Here is a 16,515-nt window from a genome sequence, read left to right as displayed (position 1 = left end):
CCACTGCGCCACTGTGCTGCCCTCCTTTGCTTGTTACCAAGAAACCCTTGTTCCATATTGTCCTGAGACACCACATCAGTGACGAATGTAAACCGGATCGATCGCAGGTCACCAGTAGTTCAGAATTTGACGGGGAGGGCAGAAACCTCCAAAACAAACAGAGAAATCAAAAAGCGTCAACTGCATCATAAAACAGCGAGTGAAAAACTGCCCACGATTGGGAAGTTTGACCCATTTGACCAGGGGGCTGAAAACTGGAGCCAATATATTGAGCAGCTCCGTTACTTCATCACAGCAAATGAGATAACGGGGAGGATAAACAGAAAGTTACTCTGTTAACAGTTTGTAGGCCCTAGACCTATAACCTCATAAGAAATTTGATGTCCCTGTTCGACCAGTTGGTGAAGCTGGCCAGGGAGCATTTCAACTCCAGACCCTGAACCAGACCAACAATACATGTTTAATTTGGCTGGCAGGGACCTAGGAGAGATGATCTCTGCCTTTGTTGCCAGACTCTGCCAAATGGCCGAGCATTGTGAGTTCGGCACAACAATTGGTGACATGCCGCACGATCATTTAGTGTACGGCATTAACAACATATGTGCAAAAGAAGTTCCTGGCTGAAATGAAGATTACTCGAGACAAGGTGATCAAAACTGCACAGGCAACTGAGTGCGACGGGAAAGGGGGGGGGGGGGGGGGGGCAGGCTTCAAAACATGCAAGAGGGTGAGGTGAACCAGCTGTGGGTGGTATGGTTGCAAGGCACGCAGCCAGGTCGACAGGCACAGAGGAAGTTCAGCCATGATCCCAGGAACAGATCATTGCCAGTGGTCAGGAAGGAAAATGGGGGGCAGCACGGTGGCACAGTGTTTAGTACTGCTGCCTCACGGCGCCAAGATCCCAGGTTCAATCCCGGCTCTGGGTCACTGTCTGTGGAGTTTGCACATTCTCCATGTGTTTGCGTGGCTTTTGCCCCCACAACCCAAAGATGTGCAGAGTCGGTGGATTGGGCACGCTAAATTGCCCCTTAATTGGAAAAAATGAATTGGATACTCTAAAAAAAAAATTTAAAATTTAAGGTAAACTTTGCACAGGCACAGTCACTATCTTCACTCTCTGGCCCCAGGGTCCAATCTGCCCAGCAACCCGGTCCCAGGGCCTTGTGCCTTTTCTCCATTGGTCGGGGTTTGCACATTTCCATGCAATAGGCACTTAGCTGGTCACATGGACCTTGAGGGCTTTCCACGTGAAGGGGCCACGATACCACAGCTTCCATTGAGGAGACAACAGGTGGCCTTGGAAGACGGCCTCGAGCAGCTAAAAAACATGACTGAAGACCCACCATCTCATTTGCAGCAGTCAGGGATCAGTTACCTGGAGGATTGATGAAATGGGAGCATGTGAGGGGTGGGATGGGAGATTTCATTTACTGTCGGCATGTTGCTCCCATTTACTCATTCAGCTAAATAAAGCAACTGGCAATGGAAAACAATCTTCTTTAAAAATAAGAATGTTCTAAAATGAACAATTTGAATATAGAATGTTGACTGAACATGCAGCACAAGGTCAAAGTAAAATTTATGACTTCAGCAAAACAGCTGAACTTTTAAAAATAAATTTGCCTTGATTTTGTCTATGTAATACTTTTTTAATAATAATGATAATATTGTTTGCTCTTTTTGATTATTTTATTATTGGTTTGTGCAACAATTTACAAGGCAAAGGTATCATGAGCTTAACCTCTGAAATGTTAGACGCCAGCTCAACCACCATAGACAGAGACTACTTCAACTCTGTACCCAACAAGACACCCCTCCCCAACCACTGGTAACCAAAGCCACAACCATAACCAATCCTGTCAAGGAGTAAACCTGCTCAAATGTGAAGAGCTGCATGGCTGTATACAATCAGTGTGTGCAACGGCAGGCTTCAGGCAACCTATAAAGTTGCATAGGCTTTCCTATAGATCACAGTTTATGTGTCGACCTTTGAAGCTTTGAAAAATTCTTCTAAAAACAGGCGTTAACTTATACACCGAGTATGAAATGTGAACCTCCAGAATTTGTGAAGGCGGTCGCCATTTTGTTATTTAGTATGTTTTAAACTCCTCTGCATCGTCTTGGCAAAGCAGCACCAATTGCCTGCTTCATCCCATGCGCCAATTTATAAGGTGAGTGTAAGTCAAAATATGTATTTCTGAGCTGAAATATTGAGGCCAACTCTTTATGGTAGTAATAGCCCTCAACATGAATTGGCTGAAAAATAGGGGACGTCGATTATACATCGTGTATAGGCCTAAACATGCATGGTAGAGCCGTATAATAGGTTGGGTCACTGGAGGTGCCATAAAACGTATGTTACCTTTACAAGACTGTCACTAATTAAACTTTCTGTTAAACTCCCTGAGCTCCATGGCTGCTAACGTACAGATTCTGGTCGATACCAGAGCGGACCTCCCTGGCAGCGTCGGGGATGCCTCGGGGATGGCTCCGCTCGCACCCCCGTCCCATGGAGAAGCCCGGGGGCCATCGGGCAGCCCGAGGGAGATTGGGCAGCCCAAGGGAGGAGGAGGTCCTGGGGCCCGTACCGGTGACTCCTGCAGGGGTAGGCCTGGAACACCGCGACACCTCGGACTCCCCCCCCCCCCCCCCCCCCCCCCCCCCCCACCGTCCCTGGTGCATGTGGTGGGCAGCGGGCAGAACAGGGCGTCCCAGGAAACGAGCGTCAATGGGGGCCCTAGTCACAGGGCAGGAGTCTCAGCAGTCCACCTCCACTTCTGCTGTACCGTCTGGGGAACCACCGAGACGTGGTGATAGGGCCCATAAGGACAGAAAGTTAGACACCTAGTAATTTGGCACGGGTGTGATGTGCCCCCCCCCCCCCCCCCCGGACATCCACGCCACACTGTCCCCAGTGAAATGACAGGGCCCTGTGATGCAGTGTCCAGCCCGTATGCAGGGACCACCCAGGTGGAGGGTGTTACTATGGCCATGGGTCAGACATTGTCTAATGATGTGGAACTCAGAGCTCATTGTACAGCGGCTGTCATCATCCCCCATGGCATGGACCAGACCCGCTTTCACTAGCAACCATGTGAGCCCAGCCCATTGTGCCGCAGGTGGTGTGTAATGGAGGGGTGGTGTGCATGCAGTGATGCGGTAGTATGGGAGCTAAGGTTGGTCGGTAGTGGGGCAGGTGAGTGTCAATGGTGTTGTGGGAGGTGAGGGTGGTGGGTGCTGAGGTGGCACCGTACTGTGGTGGCCGTGCCCCTGCTCAGCAAACCCCCCACATTAGTTGGTGAAACGTGCAGCAATTAAACCGTCCCATGCTCGCTGGCGCTGCCTCCCGTCATGTCCAGATGACAAGTCCCGCACACTGCCCCCCTACCCCTCCCCCTTCTCCCCTCCCCCTCCTCATCATCTGCAGAGGCACCTCTCGACCACACCTCTGGTCACTTCATTGCAGCGTTGCTCCACGTCGATCTGTGGCCTCCATATAGGCGTCATCAGCCACGACCACAACGGGTAACCCCTGTCATCCAGCAACCAGCCTCGCAGCCGGCGAGGTGTGGGGGAGGGGGGTGGGTGTGCACGGATACACCGGTGCACCGATGCTTGGAGATGCCGGGCAGGTCCCCACTCGCCGATTGGAACGATCCCGTTGCATAGAAGTTGAGGGAGACCGTCACCTTGACAGCCACCGGGAGAGGGTATCCCGCCCCAGTCCCACGAGGTGCCAGGTGTACCATTATGTGGCAGATATGGGCGAAGTTTCCCGGCCCGAGAGTTCCTGGAAGGACATACGGCGTCGGTACACACGGGGCCTCATCAGGCGCCTCAGTGGCACCACCTCCTCCTACCCCCCTCCTCCTCATCGGCATCCTCGTCCTGTGGCTCCCCTTCGCCTTGATCCTCCTCCTTCTGCACCTGTCGGGCGGGCGGGCGGCCCTCCCGCCTGAGCGGCTGCCACCTGCCCCACTGTGGCCTGCTCCTCTGCTGCAGCCTCACCTCCTCTCTGTGATGCCTCTGCTTCTGCTCCCACAGGGCTGCATGGAGGGCAGCTGCCCCCTCCAAGGCAGCCAACATTGCTGGATGATGCCCAAGCATTATGATCTGCAGGGGGTGATGGGAGACAAAGTTTCATCATGGCGCATACCCCCTCCACAACCAGGTGCCATGGGCTACATGGTGTCCTCGGTTGGCAGCTCGCACCCCAGCCACGCATGCCCCCCACCCCTTCCCCCTCGTGCCCTTACTCCTTTCGCCCGTCCCTCCTGCCAGGGCCACCGTTTAATGGCAATGCCTTCACTGGGGGCTGCCGTGAGTGCGGCCCTGGATCTAACCGCCGTTGGGTGTCGCCGGCTGGGTGGGGTGCCGCCATGAGGGGTCCGCCGCCCATCCAAACGGCCGAGAGGCCTGCACTGAGCCAGCGCCCAGAGTGGGTGCCCATCAGCATGGCCGTGTTGACACCGTCCTGCCATGGCGGGTGGTTCCCAGCTGCCGCGACTATCTCCCTTCCCCAACACTCTCCCGTACGCTGGAAGGCCTCTCCCCACCCACCCCGCAGCAGCCACGGCTGTGCCCGTTTCGCCAACCCAAAGTCCCCCCCACGTTGACCACTACCTCCTCCGGACGCCTCGGCAGCCAGCACGTCTGGCTGACGATTTTGTACAGGTGGTTAGAACCACACCGTTGTCACTTCGGCCCATCCGGGTTGCAACATCGTTGGGGGTCCAGAGAATCGCTCGTTGGGCCAACTCCTGCGATTTTACTGGCTGTGCGGTGCACGCCGCAATCGCTAGATTTTTGGGGATGCGGAGGTTCGGAAAATGGCGTCCGAACAACATCGCGGGCCATTTTGGCGTAAACCCCCGCCATTCTCCGGCTCGGAGAATTCCGCACGACATATTTTAAGTGAAACTGGATAAATATTTGAAACAAAGGAAGGTTGAGGACTGTGGAGTGAGACCGTGAGTGGAGCCTTCTGCTCACACTGATGGTGAGCTCGTGGGCAGGAAGGGCATATAATTAGTTGGAATGGTGGAATGCGAGGACCCATTTGCCGACCTGCCTCCAGTAGAATTAGGTCCTGGACAGGAAGGCCCATGGTCGACCTTCCCAACCTGCCAGCTATTGAGGCCCTCAAGTAGCCAATTAGGGACCTTGGATTCAGGTCACATTACATTCACCCCCCCCCCACCATCTGGCCTGGCCTTGCAAAATCCTACCAACTGTCCTGGTTTGAGACAATTCACACCTCTTGAACCTGGGATCACCCCTCTCTCTCGATCTGTGAAGACTTAAAGGCCTGCAAATGCTTGCAGGTGTTGTAAGACTTCTTACTGCGCTCACCCCAGTTCAAGGCCGGCATCTCCACATCAATGCTAGTTAAGATTTCATTTATGAACAAAATTTATAGATTTTGCACACAACATTTGATATTTTGACTTGCAGTGTATGTGATCAAACTACAGAAAGGTCACGGGCCTGAAGTGTTAACTCTCCCTACAGATGCTGACAGGCCAACTGAGGTTTTCCAGCATTTTCTGGTTTTGTTTCAAGCTCCCAGCATCCAGTATTTTGTTTTTGCTAAAGAAATATATCCTTATCGTAATAAAATAAATAATTTTTGAGACTTTTAGCTGACGATATGGAATACGTGATTTGACACTTGTGAGTCCAGCCTTACCTGTCTCGTTGAAACATCCGTGGCAAATATCGTCTTGGGAACCACATAGCCAGGGCGCACATTAGAACCCAAAGGATTGCTAGTTCATCTAACATCTGACCAAGGAAGCTCAATGTTGCATGAAAGTAAACTGATCCTATACCTGCAAGGCAGAAAATGGACAGGATTTTGGCTGGTAACAAGGTGTAATAATGTGTTGGCTTGGAGTGCATCATTGGCTTGGAAAGTGTATACTCCAGGCATTGCAGCAACAACTCCATCTCATTCAATTACTTTTCTTGAAAAAAAAACAGTCACTGTCAAGCCAATTCCTCGAAACTACTCCTCTGGATTCAAGGGCCCGTGTTGATGGTTTGAAAGACTGCAGACAAACAAGCACATGAGATTCAAATCATCCACACTGTCCTTTGAAACAAATGGAGAGTGATGTTTATTTGATTTTGGCATGCTGTTGGGCACATCATCGTATATAGAATTAAAAGCTGGGAGTGAATTACACAGTTACAATTTAATCAAGAGCACCAGATGACGTCAAGCCTTAACAGCAAATCTAGGGAGGCTTGTGATTATCTGGTTACAAGTCCTTATCTCACATCCATATTTAGGACATCAATAATTGGTTAATTTTGTGGAACAAAGGTGTGCAAATGTGGCTTATTTAATGGCCAAATTACAGCACGAGAAGCACAGATTTCATAACAAAACTTTTGGTTTCCCCATCTCCACTGAGGTATTGTGGAAGTGCAATCAATAAACCGGAAATGGATTAGACACCTACAGCATATGTGACTTCGTAATAAGGCCAGAGGTATAACAAAACCTGAAAGCAACACTTTTCAAGTAATTTGACCAGGATTCCTATAATGACGTAATTTTAAAAGCAGCCCTTTTAAAGGCTCCATGTGTGGCATCAATTGACTTTAAATTTTTGTTGAATAATATTCCTCACCTACTAAATGATCTCAAGAATTGCATGCTCGATAGGAAGGAACATCCATGTCCATTTTAAAATGAATGTAGTTTGCTACTTGTACAGTGCAATGTTGATTTTTTTAAAAGGACAATAAGCACATCAATAGATTTAACCCGTTAGTGTCTAAAAAGAGTAAACATGGGTTAAAGTTTTAAAATTTAAATTAGCAGTAAAGCATGGGGATTATGGGCTCAAGTTTGTAATAAGCATTTTCTGGTGGTGAGGCTTCTCACCAGGAGTGCAATTTCATAAAATGACCTTTCCTTTGTCAGAACTGGAAAACGGAGACAAGTGAGGCTTTCTGTGCAGCAAACCTAGAGAAATAAGGAAGTGAAAGCAAAGGCTCCGATATAGAACATCCACCTATATTTCTTCTACTCAAATGTTGTATTGCATATTATTAGCTTTACATGCTCTTGGGCGCCATCTTCCCAAAAGAGAACAAAGTTCCCGAGTGAGTGCTTTTAGCTGTGTGTTTCCCGGCACTCGCTTTGAATAAGGGGCCTGAATGGGGAAGGCGCGGTCAAGGCCGCACATGGCCCGCTTTTACAAAGTGGAACTCCGCCTGCCAGAACCCCCTGTTGTAGCGAGAGATCTGGACGCAATTTTTAAATGGCACCCCGATCTCCAACGCCCACAAAGAAAAATGCCCGGCCCCCCCCCCCCATGAATCCCACAACACCACATCGGGCAGCCCAGTTGAATCTCGCGAGGCGTTGCGAGCCGGGTAGATCCCAGGAGTGGGGTCTCCCGGCTTTCACCGGCCACACTGCGCCCCGGCGAGTTGCTTTTCCGACGCAGTGTGGCCAGACGATCACACCCCTTATTTCATATTTCCAGTAATTGCAATTTTTTCCTTTTATTTTTAATGAAAATTAATTAGTTCACGGGAAGAACTCTGGGGGCGATTCTCCGAGCCCCGATCTGGGCCGGAGAATCGGCGCCAACGCGCCATGACACCCCGACGCTGGTGCGTCATTCTCTGAGGTGCAGAGAATCGCCGCCATTTGCGCCGGCTCATTTGGTGTGGCCCCGGCCGCGGGCCGCTGGAATTGACGGGGCCGCCGATTCTCCGGGCGGCCGCGCGGATACGACAGAGTCCCGCTGGTGCCGTTCGTCCCTGGTCGCTGCCGGCGGGAACTCTGCGCGAATGGTCAGAGGGCGGCCCGTGGGGAGGGGGAGGGTGGCTCTGTCCCCGGGGAGGCCTCCGATGGGGTCTGTTCCGCGATCGGGGCCCACCAGTCAGCGGGCCGGCCTCTCCCCCCCCCCCCCCCCCCCCCCCCGGGCCTACTTTCTAGCGCGGTCGGCCCCTGAACACCGACGCCATGTTGAGTCGGGGCCAACGCACTGAGGAAGTCCCCTGTGCATGCGCAGGTTGGCGCGGCGCCCATTTGGCGCCGGGAAGGGAGGCTGGAGCGGTGTGCTGGCCCCCTGTGGGGCGAGAATCAGTTGTCCCCGTGCCTGTTACACGCCGTCGTGAAACGGGATGGCGTTCACAACGGCGCGAACACTTGGGCTCCATTTGGGAGAATCGCCCCCATTGTTCTAGAATTCAAAATCAGCAGTAGTTCAGGAAATAAAATTAAGCTGCCATCATAGGAACATACGAATTAGGAGTAGGAGTGGGCCACCCAGCTCCTCGAGCCTGCTCCACCATTCAATTAGATCATGGCTGATCTGATTGTAACCTCCATTCCACATCCCTGCCTACACCCTTTGTTAATCAACGATCTATCTACCTCTGCCGACAAAATATTCAAAACTTTGCTTCCACTGATTATTGAGGAAGGGAGTTCCAAACACTAATGACCCTCTGCAGGAAAGACATTTTCCTCATCTCCGTCTTAAATGAGCAGCCCTTTATTTTTAAATAGTGACCCCGAGTTTTAGATTCTCCCACATAAAAAAACATCTTACCCATATCCATTCTGTCAAAATCCCTCAGGATCTTAAAGGTTTCAATTGAGTTTCCTCATACTCTTCTAAACTCCAGCAGATAAAAGCTTAACCTGTCCAACTTCCCTTTATGTAGCAACCCAGCCATTCCTGGTACTAGTCTAGTAAATGTTTTCTGACCTGCTTCTGATGCATTGACATCTTAAATAAGGAGACCCAAACTGTACACAGTACTCCAGATGTCGTCCCATAACCGAAGCATAACCACACTACTTTTGTGGTCAAACAATAATATTCTATTAGCTTTCTTAATTACTTGCTGTAGTTGCACAAAATTACAAGAAGAACAAAGAACAAAGAAAATTACAGCACAGGAACAGGCCCTTCGGCCCTCCCAGCCTGCGCCGATCCAGATCCTTTATCTAAACCTGCCGCCTATTTTCCAAGGATCTAATAAAGAACAAAGAATCTAAAAAAAACAAAGAAAAACAGTAAAAAATTAGGCCAGGAGATACTTAAAACTTTTTTTAAAAACTATTTTAGATGTTAATACTTTTTTTATATTGACTGCCGTGGTTGAGTGAGACACTGTTGCCTCGGAGTCAAAGGCAGTGGATTCAAACCTCCAGGGAGTTGAGCTCCTTATCTAGGCTGACGCTCCAGTCCAATATTACGAGACTGCTGCACAATGGTTAGCACTGTTGCCCCATGGCGCCAGGGATCCAGGTTCGATTCCATCCTTGGGTCAGTGTCTGTGTAGAGTTTGCACATTCTCCCCTTGTCTGTGTGGGTTTCCTCCCGGTGCTCCAGTTCCCTCCCGCAGTCCAAAGATGTGCAGGGATGGTGGATTGACCATGATAAATTGCCCCTTTGTGTCCAAAAGGGGAGGTTGGGTTACTGGGTTATGGGGATAGGGTGGGGGCATGGGCCTAGATAAGGTGCTCTTTGGGAGAGTCGGTGCAGACTCAATGGATTGAATGGCCTCTTTCTGCACTGTTGGGATTTTATGGTTCAGTTGGCGTGCCAAATTATGGATGAAACATAAATATTTTAACCTGCCTTTTTATAGAATCATAGAGTTTCGAGCACAGAGGGAGGCCATTCAGCCGATTGAGTCTGCGCCAGGCCTTGGAAAGAACACCTCATCTAAGCCCAGGCCTATTCCTATCTCTGTAACCGTGTTGTGGTCTGATTTTCTCAAGTGCGGTCAGGGGATGGATCAGTAGACACCTTTGATGGTTGTGAAGCAATGATCAAGGATGCAAGGGCCCCTGGTGGGACAGGAGATGTGTTGGTGGAATTTTGGCAGGACACTCTTGAGGTTGGCCTGATTGAAGTCCTCGGTCATGATGAACAAGGCCTCCGGGTATTCCATTTCCAGGTTGTTCAATTCATCAAATACCTTCTTAATTTCCGCCTCGGGTGGGAAGTAGACCGCTGTGATGATGGCAGAAGTGAACTCCCACAGGAGGTATTATGGGTGGCACTTCACGGTCAGGTATTCCAGGTCCGGGGAGCAGTAGTTCACCAGGGTGGCCACATCTGAGCACCAGGAGGAGTTGATGAGGAGGCAAACCCCTCCATCCTTCGCCTTGCCCAAGGACACCATGCGGTCCATCCGGTTAATCAAGAAGCTGTCAGGTTGTATGGCAGTCCAGTGAGGCAGGAGTGAGCCATGTCTGTGTGAAACAGAGCACAAAGCAGTCTCTCACTTCCCTCTGAGAAAATGCACAACTTGTTTTCGATCGCTTAGACATTTGCTAGGAGTATGCTGGGGAGAGGAGACTTGAAAAAATGAAGTACATCTGAAGTATAAAAAGAGATTATTGTCCATTTATCTGCTTGCTGCTTGCGAGCCAAAGCTGTACAAAAACTATTTTTCCTTACAACAGTTAATACACTTCAGATGTACTTCATTGTCTGTGAAAGACTTTAGGGCATTCTGAGGTCATGGAAGGTGCAATATAAATACAAGTTTTGTTTTCTAATCTGGCTTCACGCTGTGTCATCTCCTCTCCCCCAAGAGTATATGAGAAAATGTAGATGGTAACATCTAATTATTTAAACACACCCAGGGAAAATGCTGAGAGAATAATAGTGTCATACCCCGTCGCACAGACTTACAGGGTGGGAATGATAGTGGGGCAGCACGGTAGCATAGTGGTTAGCACAATTGCTTCACAGCTCCAGGGTCCCAGGTTCGATTCCCGGCTTGGGTCACTGTCTGTGTGGAGTCTGCATGTACTCCCCGTGTCTGCGTGGGTTTCCTCCGGGTGCTCCGGTTTCCTCCCACAGTCCAAAGATGTGCAAGTTAGGTGGATTGGCCATGCTAAATTGCCCTTAGTGTCCAAAATTGCCCTTAGTGTTGGGTGGGGTTACTGGGTTATGGGGATAGGGTGGAGCTGTGGGCTTGGGTAGGGTGCTCTTTCCAAGAGCCGGTGCAGACTCGATGGGCCGAATGGCCTCCTTCTGCACTGTAAATTCTATAATCTCTATGATCTTTGCGGAGTACAAGCTCCCTTTTTAAGGGGGCAGGGGAAGCTCAAAATATATTTGTATATAAAGTCGGCCAGTTCGACACCAACCATTAGGACTTGGTTGGGAACTACCAGGAGCTGTGTATTATAGCCTTGTAAATAAACCTACGTTTCTTTGATACACTCGGTATGGACTCTCCATGACTTCATAAAAAATAGTAAAGACATTTTTATTTGACAATTATGATACTGGAAGAGCAGCATTCAAAGATATAAACTGGCATCCACTGTGCATCACCCTCTCGAATCACTTTCAAAGTACATGCCCATTTAGTCATAGTCTGTACATTCCCACAATTTGCATTATAGCATTAGCGCAACCTGGAAGCATGATCTCAAGACCTAGCAGAACATGACACAGATTGCATATCCCAGATTAAGCTCAAACTAGGCCTGGGATTAATCACTTTGTTAAACAATTGAAACAAATGTTTGCAAACAGTGGAATTGACTTCACAGGTTCAGAAACTTGGGGCATCAAGTTTGAATAATTAGCAGTATAAACTGGATAACTCCACGGTTCTACTCCCCCAGTCTCTCACTCCCTCTGAGAGAATGTACAGCTTGTTTTCGATCGCTTAGACATTTACTAGGAGTATGCTGGGAGAGAAACACTCCAAATTGATAATGGTATCATCCCGTAATTACTGGCATGTCAAATTAATAAAAGGTTATGATTAGCAATATAATAATTGTTTAAATAGCATTACATTGATGACAATGCTGAAAGCAGTACTTTAGGTTTAGATCAGAAAATGAGAAAGGAATATTTTGCCTCCAATATGAATGAGCAAAAGTAGAGTCCATCTTCTACAGGTAAAGTGCATAACTGAACTCCTAAGAGTATAAAGTAAAGAACTAAGGATAGAATTGACATTTAAAATGTCAAGATTTCAATATAAATTGTGGTATGAATAATACGGTCAATTTACCTCTGCTTCCTGTCCTTCACTATAGTGCACCTACCAAGCAAGTGGCCCAACAATCAAGCCTTATCATCTAGTATACTCTTAATGGGTTACTTCAAACTAAATCTGTGTGAGTGAAAATGCTACAACAGACTAGCTAAAAACATCCAATGGTTCAGCAGCGTTGGTCAGTATTTAAGACACAAAGGCAAAGATATATGCGGGGGAGCAGGGGAATGTGTTTTGAGTGGGGGTCGGGGAAAACTGTGAAGGTGGAGAGCCTATTTAAAGAAAATCTAATTAAAACATTTTTATTCCTTTGCCCATCTGACAGCTGGCCGGATTGAGAGGCTGCTCAGCTGATAGAGAGGAAGGAAGCCAGTGGTAGTAAGCAAGAAGTCTAAAAAGCACTTAGTTGCTACATCTGGCTGTTGCTTTCTCAGAAACCTGGTCAGCTAATCGAAAATTCAAATGGCTAACAAAATCTGATGAATGGACCTTCTTAAATTCATGATAAAATGGCAACAACCACAGGTTCACACCCGCAATAATGGACGCCACCTTCAAAAGGTGGAGACAGAACGAGGGGACACAGACAGTTAGGGACATGTACAAGGATGATGGAGTAATGTCTCTGGAGGAAACGACCTGCGATATTTTCGCCATAAGAAAACAATGATGTACCCCAGATACCAGGATGCTCGTTAGAAGAAGAATCGGTACCTGAGGAATCATCCTAATCTGGTGCCTGAGGAACCATCCTTACCTAGTACCTGAAGAACCATCCTTACCTGTTACCTGAGGAACTGTTCTTGAAAATACAGAAAAATGTGTCATTTGAAACATGGAAGTCTGGCAATATCTGGTTTGAGAGGGTACAGGGAAAGATCCCACAAAAGTTTCATAGCAGCTTCAAAGAGCAGGGTTGTAAAATGCAGATTCTTGCTCACAAGCAGGCTAATCAAACACACCAGTCTCATGTGGTAAGCTAAAACAATGGCTCACACCTTCATGGAATGTAACTATCTCAGGAAGCATCTGAAAAAGCATGGATGAGAGTTTCAATTGCATTAAGTGACGAATGTTTAAAACAGGCAAGTCTTTCAAGTCATAACCAAGTTAAATTTTAGCATACCGCTAAAAGCAAAGTTTCACACCTTAATTGAAATAAACTCTCTTAGTAAACAGCTGGAAAGGATGGAAGATACTCAGTCAAATTTGGTGTCAAATTTAAAGTGTAAAATTCTATAAACATCAAACAATTAAAAGAAAATTGGAGACGACCTGTCTACGAGAAACATCATGTAAGTCAAAATCAAAGGCAAAGTTATGAGCTGGGGACAATTGGAAAATTAAACGATTTGAAATCACAGAATTAAAAGTAACACCTATTGAAACCAAAGCATTGTTTAATCAGATCTGAGAGGAGACGATATGCCCAAAATGAATAATTAGTTGTAGTAAGATGTTTACATCAAAGATACTTTTAAACTATCAAAGTGAAACAAGCCCATTTACAAAAGTCGTTAAAACTTAATAACTCTCAGAAAGAGAATATAAACCCAGGGAGCAGAAACAGAGGACAGAGGACAAGGACAGCACCAGCAACAGGAGAGGAGGGGAGGAGAACTCAGAGAGAGAGAGAGAGAGCTCGGTCATGGGAAAGACAAGGCAAGCAGCCGAGTTTAAACAGTTATACATCTAAGGAAGACTAGAATTTAAACAGGAGTCAGAGTCAGCTTAGAGATAGCTAGCAGAGCCAGCTCTCACAGCTCGGTGCATGGGAAGAACAGGACACAGCAACCGAGTTCACCAGCGAATACAACTCAAGAAGACCAGATTTTAAGAAGATCGATTGCCAAGGTGGGCCTGAAGCAGCCAGAAGCAAGATCTTTTTTCCTTTCTGTAAAGAAAGTGTTTGCAGCTTTTAAAAGAAAAAATATAATAATAAAAATAACTTAACCTGAAAAAGTGGTTATTAGCTTACTTCACTTCCTTAATAACGCAGGACCCAGGACATCGATGCTATTAAGGGGTAAGTAGGTAAAATTCTTCGGTGAAGGTATGGGTTATACCGGGGGATAACTTGAAAAGATAGTTTGACCTGAATAGCACTCACAGAAGCCTGCACTGGAGTCAGGGAGTGAGAATCCCTGTTCACCATTTAGAATATCAACCTTTTTTTGGTATAGGGGGAATTCTAAGAATAGTGGTGAGTTTTAACTTCATGGCGCCCAGCGTGGAGGCCTAGAATATTAGAAGTTTCTAGGTAAAGTAAGCCTAGAATATTAGAAGTTTCTAGGTAAAGCGAGGCTAGAATATTAGAAGTTTCTAGGTAAAGTAAGCCTAGAATATTAGAAGTTTCTAGTTAAGCAGAGTAGGGGCTAGAATATTAGAAGTTTCTAGTTCCCAAGAAACGGTTGGAATATTAGAAGTTTCTAACCGGCACAAAGGCTAGAATATTAGAAGTTTCTAGTCTATGTGTGAGTCAGACTTTACCTGCCGAGTTTAGTCTGGAAAGTCATGTGTGATTGGCTTTTGTAAGGATATTCTGTGGATCGAGGGGACTGAAGCTCAGGTTGGGTGTGAAAATCAGTAGACTAGAAGATACTGACCCTGAGAAAAAGTCTGCAAGACATTTTGGTGATAGCACTAAAATCTTGCATCCGTTACTGGTAAAAGAGGCCAAAGAATAAATCATCCTCAGAGTAAGGCAGATTGTGCGGACATTTTCTGGAAAATAGGGACGCTTAGAATCTTCAGAAACCAATAACCAATCGACCCTTAACTAAAACAGGAAGATAGTGCCTTAGTCAGCCTTGGATAGGGCCCAGAAAGGGTACTTATCCTTAATTTCAGAGTGCACCTGAAAGGGACAACCAGGAACAGAAAAAAAATCCAAAAAATGGCAATTAGGGTAATTCTCTTGCCCTGGAATACAGTCAAGAGAGTTGAAACAATGAAACAAGAGTAGAAAAGCTTAACAGAGGCAAAAAAACTCCTGCAGAAGTGAAACTTATCAGCATGGAGGGGTCTCAATTTTTGTTAAGAGTAACTAAAACCCTGCAGAATAGAGGTCCAAGATCTCAGTGGATAAATGTGAGTGTGTGTTTAATAAGGATTTGTGAAATCCTGCAGAGTAAAGATCCAAGATCTGAGTGGATGAATGAGTGTGTGTATGTCTAATAAGGAATTGTGAATTTCTTTTAATGTTTGTACTTTTAAAAAATGTTGTGTTTTACAAAGCCGATTTTCACATAAATTGGAAGTTATAAATGGCAGGTAGAAATGTGATCAGTATTATGGGATAAGTAAATCAGTATGTTCAGAACTAAATTGGTCTCAGAATAAACAGATAAGAGTTTGTGCTGCTGCAGACTTTGAAATTGCTGCATTGAAATTGACACTGCATGGCTCCGCAGGGTCCTAGTGCCCGCTGATCACAAACAGTCACTAGCAGAGATAATGATGTTTAGAATGTTAAATACATTGAAGAAGGAGCTTTAGAGAATAAAGATATTGGACCAGAAGTTAGTTTGGAGAATTAATTGCAGTACCAGGAAATTAGTATCTGATTGCCGGAAAAGATTTAATACAAATTGATGCAGAAAAATTAAAATATTAAAACCAATTGACAATGACAGAAGGAGGCTTAACAGGCCTTAATGGTATGATGTACATCAATGACAAGGAAAATAAACCAGTTCAAAAAGAAATGGTGGCAAAAGAAATCCGGACGTCCTGGAGAGGGCACTTCTGGGATAATCCAAATGAAAATAGAAAGTACAAATTAAAGAATAGGGCCCTCTCCACCCTTGATCTGTTCATTTGATTTTTCAGATGGAAAAAATAAATAACAAACCAGTTCACAAGAAGGAAGAGAACTACGCTCCAGAGAAGAATCTTTTAGACAGGATTGGGGGGAAACTAATGATACAATTGGCTACATATTTGAGGGAATTAAATGACAGAACCCGGAGGAAAACGTTACGAGTTAGAAACAAATCAAAATATCAAATTATAACTGGACAGTGAAACCTCCGGTCAGACATCTCTAACTGGACATTAGCTGATGGATGATCTGTGGTCTCCATGGGGTATGTACTACACGGTGGAGTTATTAAGGGTCTCGGCAGACAGTAGCGACTGACGAGGAACCCCAATATGATAAATGACAATCATTTAAGAATTTTTGTAGCTTGATACCACGGCGGGAAAATTGTTATCAATGCGGCAAAACAATATTGCATTGAAGAGCTGTAATTGTTATTAAAAAAAAAAAAATTCATGTAAATTGATAGGGACTGCTATATATGACAAGGGGGGTAGGTGTGCCATTAAAGAACTTGATCCGCATTTCTAAACTGTGTGAATGTTTTAATAGAGGGGTAGTTTAGTGTGTTTTCTTGATTTAACTACATAGAACATTACAAATAATATTGATGTTGTTAATATGCCATATTTAGTATGTAATAATTATTGGTCCCAAAGCCAAGAAGGAATGTTTCGATA

At 46.3% G+C, this 16,515-nt stretch overlaps 1 protein-coding gene across 1 annotated transcript in view; it reads right to left on the bottom strand.

The window, feature by feature from the left end:
- The window catches only part of acer2 (alkaline ceramidase 2), an 88,434-nt gene that overhangs the window by 51,124 nt on the left and 20,795 nt on the right, over positions 1 to 16,515 (bottom strand). The window contains exon 3 of the mRNA XM_038804608.1: positions 5,690 to 5,831. Coding sequence (XP_038660536.1) covers positions 5,690 to 5,831 — 142 coding nt within the window. The remainder of the gene's footprint in view (positions 1 to 5,689; positions 5,832 to 16,515) is intronic.

This window comes from Scyliorhinus canicula, chromosome 8 (assembly GCF_902713615.1).
Source record: "Scyliorhinus canicula chromosome 8, sScyCan1.1, whole genome shotgun sequence".
Classification (NCBI taxonomy): domain Eukaryota; kingdom Metazoa; phylum Chordata; class Chondrichthyes; order Carcharhiniformes; family Scyliorhinidae; genus Scyliorhinus; species Scyliorhinus canicula.
Note: the sequence above shows the minus strand (reverse complement) of the source record. Positions and strands in the feature narration are given on the sequence as shown.